Source organism: Marmota monax, unplaced genomic scaffold, assembly GCF_021218885.2.
Source record: "Marmota monax isolate L192 unplaced genomic scaffold, Marmota_monax_Labrador192_F-V1.1 WCK01_AAM20220418_F8-fsc00145, whole genome shotgun sequence".
NCBI lineage: Eukaryota > Metazoa > Chordata > Mammalia > Rodentia > Sciuridae > Marmota > Marmota monax.
The window spans coordinates 264,477-281,722 of NW_026695201.1; the positions used below are offsets into that span (position 1 = coordinate 264,477).

Sequence of the window (17,246 nt, forward strand, 5' to 3'; positions counted from 1 at the left end):
GAACCAACCTAGATGCCCTTCAATAGACGAATGGATAAAAAAAATGTGGCATTTATACACAATGGAGTATTACTCTGCATTAAAAAATGACAAAATCATAGAATTTACAGGGAAATGGATGGCATTAGAGCAGATTATGCTAAGTGAAGCTAGCCAATCCCTAAAAAACAAATGCCAAATGTCTTCTTTGATATAAGGAAAGTAACTAAGAACAGAGTAGGGACGAAGAACAGGAGAAGAAGATTAACATTTAACAGGGATGAGAGGTGGGAGGGAAAGGGAGAGAGAAGGTAAATTGCACGGTAATGGAAGGAGACCCTCAGGGTTATACAGTGGAGGGGGTAGAGAGAGAGGAGGGGAGGGGAGGGGAGAGGTGGGGAGGGGGGAGGGTGGATGATGGGAAAGGCAGCGGAGCACAACAGACACTAGTATGGCAATTTGTAAATCAATGGATGTGTAACTGATGTGAATCTGCAATCTGTGTATGGGGTGAAGGTGGGAGTTCATAACCCACTAGAATCAAAGTGTGGAATATGATATGTCAAGAAATTTGTAATGTTTTGAACAACCCACAATAAAAAATTAAAAAAAAATAAAAAAATAAAAAAATAAACACCAGCCAAGTCCTGATTCTCATCAATATACTTTGAAAAAGGATGGGAACACAGCATCAAAGGATGGAACTTGCTGGGGCCAGTGCTACACATTCCTGGGTTACATTATATGAGACTTTATTAGGGTTCAAGGCTGTGTTACTGTAACTCAAGAAATATTAAATGTAACCAAATCATCATCCTCGTAGAGAAGTGGCTGAGGGTAGACTTCAAGGAACATCTGTGGCTATGTCCAGAGGAACCTCAGGCTCTGCCTCAAGCATATTAAGGAGACTCATCAGAGGTCCAAAGTTCCCCACCTCCAGCTCAATACATGGTATGTGGAAGTGCTCCCAAGGATCTGGAGGGCTCAATTGAATTGAATGAATTAAGAGAAAGAGTTGTAGGGTGTGGGTAATTTTCTAGAACTGAAAGCCTCTCTATTCTTTTTTTTTTGTGTGTACTGGGGATTGAACCCCAGGAGGCTTTACCACTGAGCTACATCCCCAGCTCTTTTTTATTTTTTATTTTAGGACAGGTTTTCACTAAGTGCTAGGACCTTGCTAAGTTGCTGAGGCTGGCCTTGAATATGTAATCCTCCTGCCTCAGCCTCCTGGGTCACTTGGACTACAGGTGTCCGCCACTGTGCCCGGCTCTGTACCTATCTTTTACACCATGTTTTCTGTCATCTGAAACTAGTTTGACCTGGTCTTGAGCAAGAAGGCTTTGGGAGCACATCGTCGACAGTGCCTGGGAGAGACCTTCTCCCAAGGTAGGGGAGGCTGACCGATGGAGAGCAAGGCCAGGGCAGGTTCAAGCCAATAAGGCCCAGGAAACCTTCACAATCATTTCTCCAGAGCCTTTCAGTTTAGTTCGAAGATCCATTTATAGATTTGGGTCGGGCTGAATGATTTAGTTGGTCGACCTGTATGAACCAAAGAAACTGCCCCCCAGAACCGTTAAGGTAGTGTTTGAAACTTTATTCATTAAAGATTCTCTCTCTTTCCTTCCTTCCACTTGAGACTCAGTGAACCAGGTCTAAGCAGCCCTCACACACTGGTCTGTTTGGGGAACTGCGCTGTAAGGAGGAGACCTGCAGAGCGGCTTGGTGGTTACTGAGGCTGAGCGAAGCTGGGGTGTCTGACGCAAGAACAGGGCAGGGACCCTGGCAAAGGCAAGAGAAGGACACTAACCTGATTTCGTCCTGTGCCAGTGGAAAAACAGCAGGGCCCCAAGCAGGAAAAGAAAGCTGAGCAGTCCCCCAGCGGCTCCTCCGGCGATGAGGGCATTTCTGTTGCTGGGAATCACTAAGGGGAGAGAGGCTGTGTGAGTCGGGGCAGGAGAGGCTCAGGGTTTGGAATCACCACGCATTCCAATCCTGGAAACTCTCTTGAGCTTGTCTGGGAGGGGGAGAGGGACGAGAAATTATGGGTCTAAAAAGTGGGGTGGGGGAGAGAAATTTTGGGCCAAGACAAGGCCAGAAAAATTCACCCTGTGTGGTCCAGGGAGGAGTAACCCAGAAAATATGGAATTTTTCCATATTTCCATACACAACAAAGTGAGTTGTTGGACGTTTCTGATTTTTCCTTAGGGTCCACTCTCCTACCCTGTCATCCACAGCGAGAGAGATTTCACTCAATTCTTCCACTCACCCAACGAACATGCCCAGCACACGCCAGGCACTGATCTAAACCTTGAAGATACAGCAGTGAAAAATGATAGAAAAGGTCCCGCCTTCTTGGACCTGTGGTCTAGTGAGGGAGACAGACAATGAACAAATTTATAAAGGCCACAGAACTAATGTAGGATGGAAGGACAGGAGTGGGTGGGGCTTTTCACACAGATTCTAGGTCCCTGGGGAAGTCAGCTTCAGACATGACAAGTGTCTCAGATTCAAACAGAGGACACCTGATGTCAGAACAATAGCAATGCTAATGGTAATTTCCAATTATTTCATTTATGATTCTTGGAACAAAATAAATGGCTGGCGGCCAGTGAGGGAAATTTCTGTCTCTATTTTTCCATCCTGACAAATCTAACAAACCTGCCATTGGACCCATGAGTGGTTCCGTCTACAAGCAGGGTTCAGCGGGCAGCCAGCCCAGCCTCCTCATCCTGACCGCTAAAGATGGTTGGAGAGTGGAAGAAAGAATCTTTCCTCATTTGCCTTCCAGGGCATCTTCTTGAGCAAAACCAGAATCAACCATACCCAGGCCTGGGATTTCAGATTTAATGGGTAGAAAGCAAATTATCCCTCCTTTCTGGTAACCCAGTTTCCTAGAAGAAATGGCTACTCTTGAGGATGTAGTTGAAATTTGTCTTAGAAAGGCACAGGATTCTAAAACCAGATTATTGGGTTAGGATTCCAGCTTTTCCATTTACCAACTGTGTGGCCAGGGAATATAATTTAATCTTTCTGGACTTCTGTTTTCTCCTTTGAAAAATGGGGACCATAACATCTATTTACTGTTGTTGGCGGATTAAGTGAGTTAATATTGTTCAGTGCTTTGAACAAACAGTGCCGACAATGTAAGTGCTATGTCTACCTCAGTATTAGCTCTTAACCCCACAGGTTAAGCTTGCTCCCCTGTAGCACCACAGCAGCCAACCTCAATCCTTGCAGTATGTCCCCTCAAAGTTCATAGGTTGAAGCTCTAACCCCAAGGTGGTCATATTTGAACATGGGCCTTTGGAAGGTAGTTAACTTCAATGAAGTCATGTGGGTGGGGAGCCTCATGATGAATTAAAACCTTTCTAAGAAGAGGCATTAGAAAACTTGCTCTTGTCTCTCTCCCTCCCTCCCTCCCTCCCTCCCTCTTTCTTTGCCACGTGAGGACACAGCAAGAAGGCAGCCATCTGCAAATCAGCAATAGAATCCTCACCAGAACCCAACCCTATCGATGCCCTCATTTCAAACTTCCAGCCTCTAAACCAGTGAGAAAATAACTTTCTGTGGTTTAAGTCACTTATGACGAGATGTTGAGTAGTAAGATCTGAACCCAGGGCCTCATGCATGTTGGCTACTTACCACACAGCCAGTAGAAAAGCTACACTGAGCTACAACACCAGCCTCAGTGGATGGAATTTTATTATGGTGACCTGAGCTGCCCCCAGACAGCCTACCTTAAGCCTACTGCAGAATTAATGTCTTGTTATAAATTTGCCCATTTATGAGCACAGAGATATTTGCATTAGGTCCACAAATTTAGAAGGAAACCTCACTCCATCGAACATCAACTGCATCCTTGCCGTCTGTCTAACTCTCTGAGATGATGTTTCCCTAGTATATGAAAAAGTAGCCAAGCCCACATATGCAGGGAAGCTGAGAGAGGAAAATGAAATTACACGTGTGAAGTGACCAGCTCACTCCCTGGAGCAGAGAAGCCTAATCCATCCCATTACCTTAACCCCCCAAGCAAGAAGAGTAATTTTACACTCAAGTGTCAGTCTCCAATAGATTGACTTCAACCCTCCACAGGGGTCATAACCTCAGCTCCCTGGGCAAACTTTTCAGGACAGGTGGCTTCCTGGAGAAGTGGCACCTCCTGCCTTCAGAGCCACTCTGGATTTCAGGGTACCTAGGAGTCTTTAGAGTGTGATCTGGTGGCTTTCAGTTTTCCTAACCTCTTTCCCTTCTCCCAAGCTGATTCTTGAAATGCCACCTACTCCATCTCAGTCCTTTTCTGCCAGGAATTGCACCCGGTGTTTCACGTCCCGAAGCTGTTCTAAGACGGAGATGCAGCTCCTTCTGTTCTGGGAAGACATCAGTCCCCTACCTGGGAGGACCCCTGCTTTATCTCAGGACTTGCCTCAAGGGAGTTGCAGAGAAAACTGAGTAGCAGCTGGGCCATTAGCACAGCCACCCTTCCCCCAGCCTCTGTCTAAACTGTTCGGGTTCATGGCTCTGACTGTCAGAGCTGACTGCTTATGGAGCATGGCTGACAGTGTAGGAACTCGACAGCGTGGCCTCGGGAGAACGTTGATGTTGCTGTCGTCTCTCTGACAGCAGAGGTTCAAATCTGGGCTGCCATGTATAAACCCTGTGACTATGCACACGACAAGACCTCTCTGAGCTCCACCTTCCCTGTCGGTAGAATGCAGATGGTCATGTCTTTATTTTCTAGGACTCTTAGTACAATCAACAGAGAGGATGGATGAGAAATTCATTCATTCAGCAAGCATTTATGGAATGGCTGAGTTACGCCGGCACTGTTTCCGGCATCGGGGATACTATAATGGTCGGAACATGGATCTGCTGTCCTGAGGCTAAGGCTAGAGGAGGGGAGAGGACAGCAAAGAAGCGCATGATAGTTGGTGATGAGCATGTCGGGGGAGACTCAAGAGGGACTGGAGGAGGGAGTGCTGCGGTGAAGGGCTCCATGTTATAAAGGATGGTGGGGGAAGGACTCCTTGAGAAGAACAGAGCCCTGGAACAAATGAGGGAGCGAGCCGAGGATATCAAGGAAGAGCATTGCGCAAGGCCTGGGGGGTGGTGTTCCTGGAAAATCTGAGGAAGAAACAGAGGGTCAGACTTTTTTAGCTAGAAGGTCTAGCTATAGGCTGAGTTTGAGAGTCCTCAATACCTGGAAGTCATAAGTGCATTTAAAGCCATGAGACTGGGTGAGATGATGGAGAGTCTGGGCACAGAGTATCCGAGAACAGAGCCCCAGGAGGAGTCTCCAAAATGGACAAGTTGGAAATATGATGAGGCTCTGAAAAGAAACCTAAAAGGAGTGCCCGATAAAAAGCCAAGAGTTGTGCCCCAGAAGTTAAGGACAGTATTTCAAGAAGGTGGGATCATTTGAGACAAGAGCTGGAGGAAGATCAAGTAAAATGGAAGCCGAGCTTTACCTGGCCTCAGCATTATGGAGGTCATTGGAGGTCATTGGTGACCTTTACAAGAGTAACTCAGTGGAGTGAGCCAAGCCTGAGAGAAGGATTTGAGAGAAATGGAAGAAGTGAGGAGAGCCAGTAGAGAGAACTCCTTTTGAGGAGTTTTACTGGAAAGGAAAGCAGGGACATCTAGTTTTCCAGTAGCTTCTCGATGGATGGACGATTTAGTGAATGCCTAGGGAGGCACTGAACCCAGGGTGGGAGAGGAGCTGAAGCCCAGGAGAAACCACATCCTTAGTGCCGAGTGTTGACTGAGAACATGGCTTGGCCCACTGTGGCTTCTTGGGCACACAAGAGGGCATGAACTAGACCTGGAGGATCCCAAAGCAAGGCTTGTCTGCCTAGGGGACAAAGCTGGGCTCTGGATCTGCTCACCGTACTTAGGCGTTTCCTGCATGTAATTGTGAAGCTGGGAATCCCTCAGGCCTGCAGTACGAAGCAGAGGGCTGCCTTATGCCTTTGGTTCTGTCCACCTCGAGGACACGGATCGGATGTGCAATGAATCATTTACTGAAAGGAGAGGTATAGGTGACACTTAGGTGACAGAGCTACAACGCTGCTAATGAGGTAAGGCTACTCTTTGAGATCAGCGCACAGAGGATCAGAGAACAGACACACAAAATCAGCTCCAAGAGGCAAAGATGGCTTCCGGCCAGCTTTACCTCACTGTATTACTTTCCACTGACCGGACTGGTTTGTTAACATTCTGATGGAAAGAGATTGTCTGTCATGGGGAGGATGGAAAAAGAAGTCGGGTAAAGATGAGTCAGAAAGTTAATGTTGGGTAGGCCCACTCCTAGTTTGAGGAAATATGCGCAGAAGAAAGAGGGTCAGTGGTGATGAAGACTCACCCCTCACAGTGACGTTCACCACCTGGCTCTGCACGGGGCCGTAGCTGTTGTCTGCTGTGCAGTAGAATCCCCCGCCGTGGCTCCCCCGGACGACTGGGATCTCCAGCTCTGCTCTCTGGGAACGCTGAGTCTTCCTCCCCAGACTCTCCGTCGTGTTCTCTCTGTGCCAGGAGAATGTGGTGACCCCTGTGCCTTCAGCCACGGAGCAGACAAGGACCAGCATCTCCCCCTCAATTGCCTGGCCTCCTGGGGGCTGGGTCTCCAAGGAGACCTGAGACACAGGGACCCCTGCGGGAACAGGAGCAGAAGCTGAGGGCCAGGTGTGGGGAAGGCAGGACTGGTTTCAGACAGAGTCACTTTTCACGTGACTTTAGGTGTCCTCCTTAGAGGATACTAGTGCTGTGATCAATGGACTATGGATTTTGAATCTAGGACATCACTAAATGTGCTAACCTTTCCGGCCTAACACACAAAGCCCCACGAGAGAAAAATCGACCATTCCTCGAGAAGCATTTGAGCTCTGTCTGACCTAGCTGGTGGTCTGAATTGTTTCGAGAGATAGGTAATAGAAATAGTGGTTGTTATGGGACTAAGCTGGACCACACCTGATTCCTGAAGCCCTACGTTGGTACCTAAGACAAGATGATATTTTTCTTTTTGGGCTGATTGACAATTTTTATTTAATATCAGGGAAAAAAAATAGGCCACCATGTAAGGGACATACAAGTTTTTGGTCCCTTAAGAAGAAAATTTCTTTGAGAAGGCCATGTTTAATGAAACTGGCCCTCTCATTTCTGGGTACAGTGGTGCATGCCTGTAATCCCAGAAACTTAGGAGGCTGATGCAGGAGGGTTGCAAGTTCTAGGCCAGACTGGGAAACTTAGCAAGACACTGCCTTAGAAACAAACAAAAGAACAACTATAACAACAACAACAACAACAAAAACCTAGCCGTTTTTTCATTCTGGCTTTACTAACTCTTCTAATGAAATATAAGTCCAATTCCAATCACCTGTAAACATAGACAAGATGGTATTTAGTGTATTTACCTTTATATGTCTCCCTCACCTCTGCGGCACACCTCACAGACAGTATATTGTTTTTGCTATTGATTAGGAAGAGGTGGGTATTTGTCTTCTAAATAGTTTGCCCTGGGTTCTGGCATGCTGGATCTGCCAACTCAATAACAGGGAACCTCGTTTTCTTGTTTTTTAACCCCAGTTCTTGAATCTAACTCCAGGCATCAGCTCTATCACTCCAACATAAAAGAGTTTGAAAGGAAGACTAAGTTTTTGGGAAATGAAGGTAGAAATGAAATCCCCTATTTCTTTTATTATATAGTTCCTCGTTTCTGAGTTTAAGCCTGGTGGCCCTATCAGAATGACAAAACAAATCTCTTTTGGATAGTCCCTATACCCACGGGCCAGAAGGAGCCCAGAGACGTGGGAAAGATGCCTCAGTCCCACCCAGCCCCCTGGCTCTGCCTACTTACTCTGTACGAGGATCTCCCAGGAGGAGCTGAGCTTCTGGATGCTGCTTGTCACAGTTGCAGCCCCACATCTATACCGTCCCGAGTCTTCTCTCCAGATGGTGGGGATCTGGAGCCCTGAGAAGTTGCTCCAACTTGACAGGACGATTCTGTCATCTCTGAAGAAGATGAAGTGAAGAGGGGTGTCCAATCTCTCTGGAGGAAGATGCGTTTCACAGCTCAGGTTTACAGAGTTCCCTTCGGTAGGCTGAAGGGCTGTGACTTTCAGGTTCGGACGTGGAAATAATTCTGGAGAGAAAAGGAAGATCAAGTTCTGAGCACGAGGGTATTTAGCACTCTGGGAGGAACAGGCTTGGATTCTCTGTCCCCGGAAACTTCAGACATACAAGATTAAATATATCAAGCTCTCGATTATGTTTTTCTTTCCTAGGACAATTCAAGTCCAATCACTCCACTTTCTCTGCCTCCTGGAGGGACTCATAAGTCTCCAGTATTCAGGGTTCCAATATTCACCTATAAATCCCTCCTGACAGGCCCAGTTTCTCCACCCTGACATTACTAAATGAATCTATATGAAATGAAGGATTTACCTTTAATTCCAATATATTCGGTAGCTGACTTATCTGCCAATTTTTGGTTCCTAAATCCAATGCATTGATAAAAGCCACTGTTATTTAAACCTGCTCTTGGGATAAAAAGATCCAAGCTTTTGTTAGAAACGAGAAGGACTTTTCCATTCCAAGTGTATTTCACGGAGGTCAGTTTCTCTTTTCCCCTTTGCTGGCATCTCAGAACCAATATGTCTCCTTCAAACACAGAATAAGGAGCCTGTAGGATTAAGGAGCCTGGAAACAACACAGAGATAAGATACCATCACTCAGGACACTACCTCCTTTCCCCCTGCCCCTTCAATTACAAAGGCTTTATTGTTTTCTTTCTGCCCCCATCAGAAGTTAATCTCCTGACCAAAGTCTATTCATTTCCTCCCAACTCAGTGAGGCATACTTCAGATACAACTCCTAAACAAATTCTAAACACATTTATTCAATCATTTAAGGACAGATTCAAAATGTAAGGACTTTAATATGGAGAAGAAAAGCCAAAGAAGGTGTGATCAAAATCTCTGACATCATATAATAGAGCAAAAATCAACACCAGTCTGCTCACTGAATCTCTGAGCAGGTGCTATCAAAGAGGAATCCTTTGGAGAAATATGCAAGGAATCATGGCAGTGCATTGGGGGATGCTAGAGAGAAGAATTATTTTCAGAGACACAAGTTTAGGTTCAATTGAATGTAAATGTGGTCCTCTCTGGAAATTTTCCTGCTGTGCAGGCTGTGACTTGAGGTTAGCTGTATCAATTCCGTCTTAGATCCTGAATACCTCCTCCTAGAGAACCCCATCTGTGAAGGGGATCCAGAACATTATGTCTAAGTGAGGTAAAATTGCACGGGAAGGGATATGGGCATTTTGCAAATTGGAGATGAAAAATAGAAAGGAAGAAGGGACAGATACCAGGACAGGCAGGGATGAAAGGCCAGAGGTTTGAAATTTCTGACTTTCTCCTTCATGCTCAGCATGTTCGTGTGTGTGATTTCTCCCCTGTGAGGCTGTGAAGTTCCACAGTGTAGCATCTCAGACAGCTTCCTCTTTCTAGTGACTAAAACAAACGAATTTCCTGGACTATGTAAATGTGTGAGAATGTATGCTGATTAATATTAAGCATTTCAACTCGAATTTAAGTGAAAAACATTTGCAGACAACGAGGAAGAGTGTAAAACTGAAAGCAGCTGAGGCTGAGGGAGAGAGAGGAAGGAAGGACCCCAGTGCTTAAAAACTGCAGAGAGCTACAATCTTAACCAATTCACCTTCTCTCTCACCTGTAGAAAAGGTCAAGGATACAGGGTTACTTAGAAGTGAGCCCTGGACCTTGCATCTGTAAGTTCCCGATTCACGGACTTGCAGGGTATCTCCTGGGGTTTCTCTTCTTGTTATGTATCCATTTTTCCCGTACCATTCTGTTTTCTCTGGTGCATGGAAATGAAATCTATTGCAAGTCAGATTCACTGTCTCTCCTTTAAAAACTGTGGTCCATGGAGGTTGGAGGGAAATCACAGGTCTGGGTGCAGCTGCTGAGAAGAAGAGAAATGAGTCTGAGGTGGTGGTCCCTGCAATCCCTGCCACGGAGGTTCCTGTGGGGACGACAGGAGGACCTGGATTTGAAGAATCCCCTGGGTCCTGGGGAGGGCTTCTGCTTCCCCAAATTGCAGTTTCTCCAGTTAGGCTCACCTTAGTGCCAGGTGCCGTGGCTGCTCTGGGGTTTCCAGGAGCAGATTGACCTTTCAGAGGGCAACCCCAGCGGGATCCATTCATGATTGATCAATGATGGGAGGTTTACAAATCCTCTTACCTTCTCAGGTGAAGCAGATCTTCAGGGACATAATTGAGCATTGCATTTCTCCCGCATGTATTCCTTCCTCCAGGGAACTGCATGTTACAGTTCCTCTCTAAGATGAGTGTGTGTGTGTGTGTGTGTGTGTGTGTGTGTGAAGGGTACCAGCACATGCCATCCCCAAATATGTTTCTTTTGTATATGAATTATTTTTAACCAAAAGACCATTGGGAACTACCAGAAAAAAAGGAAAACTCTAAAAATAGGGCATATATTTTCTTTTCCTAAAGAAAATTTGCTTTGATAAAGGCATATCCTTCTGTCGGACCTTCTCAGTAGAGAAGATATTGGCTTAGATCTGCACAACAAATCATACTAAACAACCCTTGTTACCATGCTTTTCCTTGTCACCGCCCAGAACTTGATTCTCCCTCTCCCAGAATCCCCAAACCCCTCAACATTGTTTAGCTTAAGATGATATGTAAACCTCGATTATCTGCCTGCCTCCTTGAGCCACATTTGACTTTGTGATCTCCCATGTGTACATGTGTAATTAAAGCTTACTTTTTCTCCTGTTAATCTTTTACCAGTTTGATTCATCAGCCCCAGCTAGTGAGCCTAAGATGAGATGAAGCAAAAATAATTGTTTTTCCCTCCCTTACATGCGGCATGAGCCTATATTGGGACTGGACTTAAAGATGGAAGAAATACAGAAATTTGGAGATTAATTATGCTGGTATTTAAAAAGTCCAAATCATATTTTTACTCATATTCTAACAAGGACTTAACTCTTCACTTCTGCCTGCAAATGTTTGATGGGTGGCTAAGAGCAAGATTAAAGACTTGGCATTCCCACCTCCATTTTACATCTATTCCCTTTGCTCCAAGTCACCTTTGATTCCAGGAATCTGATCCAGTAAACATCTTGTGATGAGTTGAAACTACCTGCCAGGCAACAGTAATTTTTTTTTTAACCTGACATGGTCAGACCTGACCAATCTTGAAATAATGAGATAATATGGAGACAGACCTCTCCTGATCAGGATCACCTGCTTTGGTATCTTTGCAAACTTTCTAGTTATGCAAACCCCCACCCGTGCCTTTGTTCTCTTCTTTCTTCTCCTCCTCCTCCTCTTTCTTCTTCTTCTTCTTTACTTTATGTGGTGCTGAGGATCAAACCTAGTGCCTCACAGGTACTAGGTAAATGCTCTGCCACTGAGCTACAGCCCCAGCCTCTCATTCTCTTCTTAAAAAAAAAACCCTCAAAGTCATTGTCAGTCTCTTGAAGATGGGGCTAAAGGGATGGACCACTTCTCTTCCCAGCACAGCTACACTGATTAAAATTCCTTTCATGCTTTCTATCATTTCCTTTTCTATTTGTTTTTAGGGTGAGTGGTTGGACCTCATTTTGGGGGTCTCCCGAGTCAGGCCTCTGGCCTAGGACTCAAGTAATAATATCAATGAGAAGCAGGTGTGGGAGAGGGGAGCAGGCTGCTGTCTGAGGTGTGAAGTATGTCTATACAGCTACAAAGGGTAAGACTGCAAGGAGACAGGTGCTCCCAACACTCTAAACCTCAAAGACACTCTCAGGGCGAGAAAATATTGACCTTGCATGAAACTGGACCCTGAGATCTTTGAAACATGGATGGACAGAGCTGGAGAATCCAGGGCAAAAACAAGTTAAAAAAAAAAAAAAGCATTAGCATTAGCTCCCTGTGGAAAATAAGGGAAGAGATTTCTGTTTTCTTTCAGAATTTCTTTTTCTGTCCCTTTTAAAAGTTTATAAATTTTATAATGGCTAAACAAGAGGCTGGCCAGTCTCCAAACCCAGGAAAGTCCTGGGTGCCATGTGTTATCCTTAAAAAAAAAAAGGTGGGGGACAGTAAAACATCATCCCCAGATGCCCCCTTCTTTTTCCAAAAGCTCAGCCAAGTCAAGGGAGCACTAACACCCTTGGGCTGCAAAGTGCAGATACCTACGATCTTAGAGGACCTGGCTTTCTCTTAAGCACACTGGAAACCAGGGAAATTTAGTGCCATCTGTCAAAAGCTCCTTTCTTCCGTATATGCTGGGAAAGTTGCTCCTTGATATGCTGCTCATACAGGCAAACTAAAGCCGCTGATGTCACTGCTGCTGCAACCTGATGTATAAAACCTCCCTCTGAGTAGGGACAGTTGTGGAACCGAGAGCCCCGTGGAAAGAATACAGATCATTCCCGAGCCAGGCACCACTGGACAAAACAGCAAGAGGGAGAGATGAAGGAGGCGCTTGCTTGAGGGAGGGGCTGTCTGTTCAGCCTATCACCACTGAACTCTTCTTGGAGCAGTCACTTATCCCTGCCCCCCAACCCCTGATACTGGTAATTAAACCCAGGGTGATTTACCACTGAATTAATCCACAGCCCTTTTTATTTTTTACTTTGAGATGGGATCTCACTACTTGCGGAGGCCGGCCTCAAACTTGCAAGGCTGCTGCCTCAGCCTCCTGAACTGTCACTGATCATAAGTCTCACATGCCATCTCTGGACATCTTCTTTGGCCTTTTCACAACCTGCCCTGCTACCCTGACACAACGGGGTCATGAACTTGACATGCTATCTTTTTGGTTTGGGGAAGATGGGCATATGGAAAGATGATCCTCTGTCTCCTGGTTTCTGTAGGAGGCTGAGTCTAACTTTGCTGGGCTCCCCCGACTCCAACATGCAAAACTACCTGTTGTTATAAAAATGTGAGAAGTTTGTTTCTCCTATGATAAAAAGCAATCCACTAACACAGGTGGTCCTCCCATTTATCATAGTTAAGATAAACTACGTGTCAGGTTATTTTATTGGAAGACCAATTATTATTTATGTTGAAAACACATATGTTTGGATTATCTGCTTGACTAAACAGATAATTCCTTTCTGTCTTTGCTCTTTTAGTGGTTTTCCTATGAGGTGCATTCCATTCTGGCTTAACACTTATTCAATAATAAAGTGTTTTCCTTTATCTATTACCACTTATAGAGAAGATTTCTTGGTTGGGAGGAGATTTTATTTTTAATGCTAATTCCCTGACAAGAAATTATTATTGAGGCTTCCTGTTTTTTTTTTGAAACTGAATGTTTATTTTCTGAGTCCTGTAGTTTTGAGGTGGTGAAGCTAACAACAAAATTATCCATTAATAGAAACATCCTTCCAGATGTAATGCTATTCTCTGGCTTGCTTAAAGCTGAGTGGCTTGGTAAGCTAATCTTTCAATGGGTATAAAGTGAAAATGGATCGCTATTGCAGATTGTGCCTAAGATGCAGTATTTCATGAAGTTGGAAAAGTTATGTGGAACCGCTTGTTCTGATGGCTGGCAACACAGAGGTGAAAAGCAGATCTGTTAACAATGAAAAAGGAGAAATGCATCACAAGGAAAGCAGTGGTCTGGTTCCTGGGGATGGGTCCCGATGCCCCCTCTAGACTGCTGCCCACCCGTGGGCTTGGAAAAGTGAAGCAGCTGGCTTTCCTCGCTACTCCATCCAGGTCTGGGGGGAAAGCTGTCAGAGGAATAAAACTAAAGGACACCAGGGACTGTGGGTTCCGGGGAAAGTCTGCCTTTATGCTGAAGGTAGGGAGGCACGTGGGAATCCTCTGACAGCTTCAGTCCCTCTGCTGCCTCTCACCCCTTCCTGTCTCCAACACAGCCACAATGCCACATTTGAAAACCCAATACTAGGTCCATGCTTCACTCTACATAGGACCTGTCATAGTCTAACTTCTGTGAAGTAGAAAATAAAACAAATTATAGTTGGATTATTTTGTTTTTCAAAAATAAAAAAAAAATCTCAATTTTGGGGTGCCGTTAATTACTGTTCAATTTGCAGTGGAATCGCTTTACATGGATTTTCGTCTTGTTACCTTTTCATGCTCAGATAAGGGGGAAGTGTCTAGAGTTAAGGGCTTATAAGCAATTGCTTTTTTAAAGCTTGAGATATTAAGTATTATTAACTTTTTTTTTTCCTAGAAGAACATCCCAAATAGGTCTTTTAATGATATCCAAATGTAACGAAAAGGACTTTCTTCTGTTTAGGGGGGAAATAACCTGTAAGGTCACTTGAATGCATGTTTTAGATGAAGAGGCTAAATGTTTCTGTTTGGTAATGTGAAACATTTGAGAGTTTTTGCAGACTTTGAAAAAAAATATTTCTAAGCCAGACATAGTGGCACACTCTTGTAATCCCAGGAGGCTGAGGCAGGAAGAGATAGAGTTCAAAACCAGCCTCAGCAACTCAGTGAGGCCCTATTTCAAAATCATAAAATAAAATAAAAGGGCTGGGATTGTAGCTCAGTGGTTAAGTTCCCCAAGGTTCATGCCCTGGTACAAAAAAGAAAAAATTCTCTAAAGGTAAGGTACCACGGACTGAAGTTGATCAAATTATGTAATATACATACAAATGCGCCATAATGAATTCCACTATGATGCACTGATAAAAAAATGATAAAATGTTTTCTCTTAAATATTTGGACAGAGTGCCCTGTGTGCTCAATGGGAATGTGTTGTGTTTCTCCTGAAGGGAATAGAAATGTTCTATTTCTATGGGACACTGGTCATGTTCCTAGGAAGCTTGGGGCAAGGGAATGGGGACTTGGGCAGCAGGTCCTTTCCTGGAAGGAAGGACGACCTTCCCTCCTTTGATGGGTTCAAATAGATTCTTCTTTGGTTGAGGTAAACTGCCCGTCTGGTGTGCCGTGGCCCGGTGACCAGGAGGAGATCCCTCGTCAGGGCCTTTGTGAGGTTTGGCACTGGGTCCTGAGATTAACCACACTCAGGGGCTGACATAAGACCTTCTGGTTTATTTCCTCATCCTAGATCCATTAGCAAGGTCTTGCTGAGTTATAATCCTGTCTCACTTTGACAGGGAAAAGGTTTGTGTCCATGACATCGTGAGGGAGAGCGACAGAGACAGTGTATACCTGGGGGGCTGTGGCTCCTGCTGGCTCAAGCAGGACAACCACCAGCGATTCCCAGGATGTGCTTGGAACACTTGAAGGAATCCCACGGTGGTTCCCCATAAAAACTGGATTTTCTATCAGGGTGCGGTGGTGCACACCTGTAACCCCAGTGACTTAGGAGGCTGAGGCAGGAGGATTGCCAGTTCAAAGCCAGCCTCAGCAACTTAGACCCTGTCTCAAAAAAGAAAAGAAAAGAAAAGAAAAAAAAAAAAAAAATATATATATATATATATATATATATTAAGGACTAAATTGTAGTTCAGTGGTACAGCATTTGTCTACAATCATAAACCTCTGGATTCAATCCCCAGCATAAAAGAAAGAAAAAAGAGAGAGAGAGAGAGAGAGAAAGGAAAGAAAGACAGTCTTGGCTTTCTGCTGAATAGCAGATGGATGGGAGCTCAGAGTTATCATGATTTGAGCTATTACTAGAAAAATGTGTCTACAGAAAGTTGGTTACACATGGGTAGGGACAGAGTTGGAGCTCCAGCCTCCCACTTTGTAATAATGGCTTTTAAAAATCTTTCCCTCTCAAAATTCTATGCATTCCAACATCAGCCCTGGCCAGAATCCCACATCAGGTGAGGTGATGCCTCCTCCTCCTGTGAACTCCGGTGACACGTGTCCCAGCCCTCCATATTCATCCAACAGGTGGCAGGTTTGGTTTGAGAAAGGTACTTCCAAATAGTCTAATGCTTAGCCTCAGAATCACCAGAACAACTAGTATTTTTATGTCCCTGCAGTGCTCAGAGAAGAAAGGAAGGAGACAATGTGGTCTTCTACAAGAGTTAGAGGCTAGTTATTAGAATATCTGGAGATAGGAAAGAGAAAAGAAACCGGGGACTTACCAAATTGTCCATGGACTGGAGCTGCAAGAGAGTAAAAAGCCAGGTATCAGCACAGGCAGGGTGTTCCCAACCATGTCTCCCTGAGGACCCGCATGCCACATTCTATTACAAAACAAGAGGAAGAGAAACACGTGCAGTTCCACGTAACATGGTGGCCAAAATCTCACGTTATGGACTCAGACAACCTGGTTTCCATTTTAGCCATGTAAACCCTGGGCAAACCACATAAACTTCCAAATCTCAGTTTCCTCTTTTGAAAAATGAGGACCATAAAAGTGACTTCGTGGTGTTATTATAATGAATTGAATTAGTAAGTCCTCAATTAATGGTTGCTGTCAATTTTTTTTTTTTTTTAAGTATGGGGCTACTGCTGATCTTGACTCCTGGAGTATTCTTCTCCTTCAGTACCAAGTTAAGTCAAGTCGCATCCACGCATTAGGGTCCAAAGGAAACCTTCCCTCCTCCATGAAGCCTTATCAGGTGTTTCGAGGCTGAAGCAAGCTCTCTCTTCTCTTGACTCAGGACGCTGACAATCAATAAGCTTATTGAAGCTCAGAACTGAACATACAGTATGGGGTGACGGTTAAATGCATAGTCTCCGAAGTCAGATGATGGGTTTGAATCCTGACACCACCACTAATTCTAGCTTCATGAATCTTAGTATTGAGACCACAGTTTCTGTGCCTTAGTTTCCTCATTTGTAAATGTGAGTTATAATAGTTCCAAGCTATGGATCGTTAAAGAATTGGATAAATTAATAACATGGGGATATTCCCAGAAGGGTGTCTGAGACATAGGGGTTAGCAAGAAGCAATTGTCATCATCATCCATCATCCTGTGACCCAGTATGTAATATTTCTCTGACATTGGCAGGTCAAAGGTTCTTGCATTGGAACTTTGATGTTCTAATCAGTGTCAGCTCTTGAGGGCAGAGGCTGTGATCTCCAGGCCTCTCTACTCTCTGAGGTGCTCCACTCTGTGCTGTGCTGACACCACCCATCATTTCTTTATTTGCTGATCCCATGAGGTGCATATCACACTAATAATAAATCTTCCCCAAGTTAGAGTCGGGGGATCCAAGTTGGAGCAAGACAAACACACTTAACAAATACACAAGACTGACTTTTTAAATTCCCTAGTGTGAATTACTAGGAATTCAGTGTCTCATGTGGACAAATATTGTCAAATAACACAGAAGCAGG

General features: G+C 44.6%; 1 protein-coding gene and 1 long non-coding RNA gene across 7 annotated transcripts in view; one reads left to right on the forward strand and one right to left on the reverse strand.

Moving 5' to 3' along the window:
- Positions 1-17,246, forward strand: part of LOC124082508 (uncharacterized) — a 56,511-nt gene that overhangs the window by 23,586 nt on the left and 15,679 nt on the right. The window lies entirely within an intron of this gene.
- Positions 1-17,246, reverse strand: part of Fcrl4 (Fc receptor like 4) — a 32,554-nt gene that overhangs the window by 14,263 nt on the left and 1,045 nt on the right. The window contains exons 2-7 of one of the 4 annotated variants that reach the window (XM_046428907.2): positions 16,045-16,065; positions 9,706-9,957; positions 8,416-8,670; positions 7,829-8,113; positions 6,338-6,625; positions 1,787-1,900 (exon numbers count right to left, since the gene is read on the reverse strand). In XM_046428907.2, the coding sequence (XP_046284863.1) occupies positions 1,787-1,900; positions 6,338-6,625; positions 7,829-8,113; positions 8,416-8,670; positions 9,706-9,957; positions 16,045-16,065 (1,215 nt within the window). Of the gene's footprint in view, positions 1-1,786; positions 1,901-5,861; positions 5,997-6,337; positions 6,626-7,828; positions 8,114-8,415; positions 8,671-9,705; positions 14,489-16,044; positions 16,066-17,246 lie in introns of those variants that run through there. The other 3 variants (XM_046428908.2, XR_006848412.2, XM_046428905.2) reach the window with 3 other exon arrangements.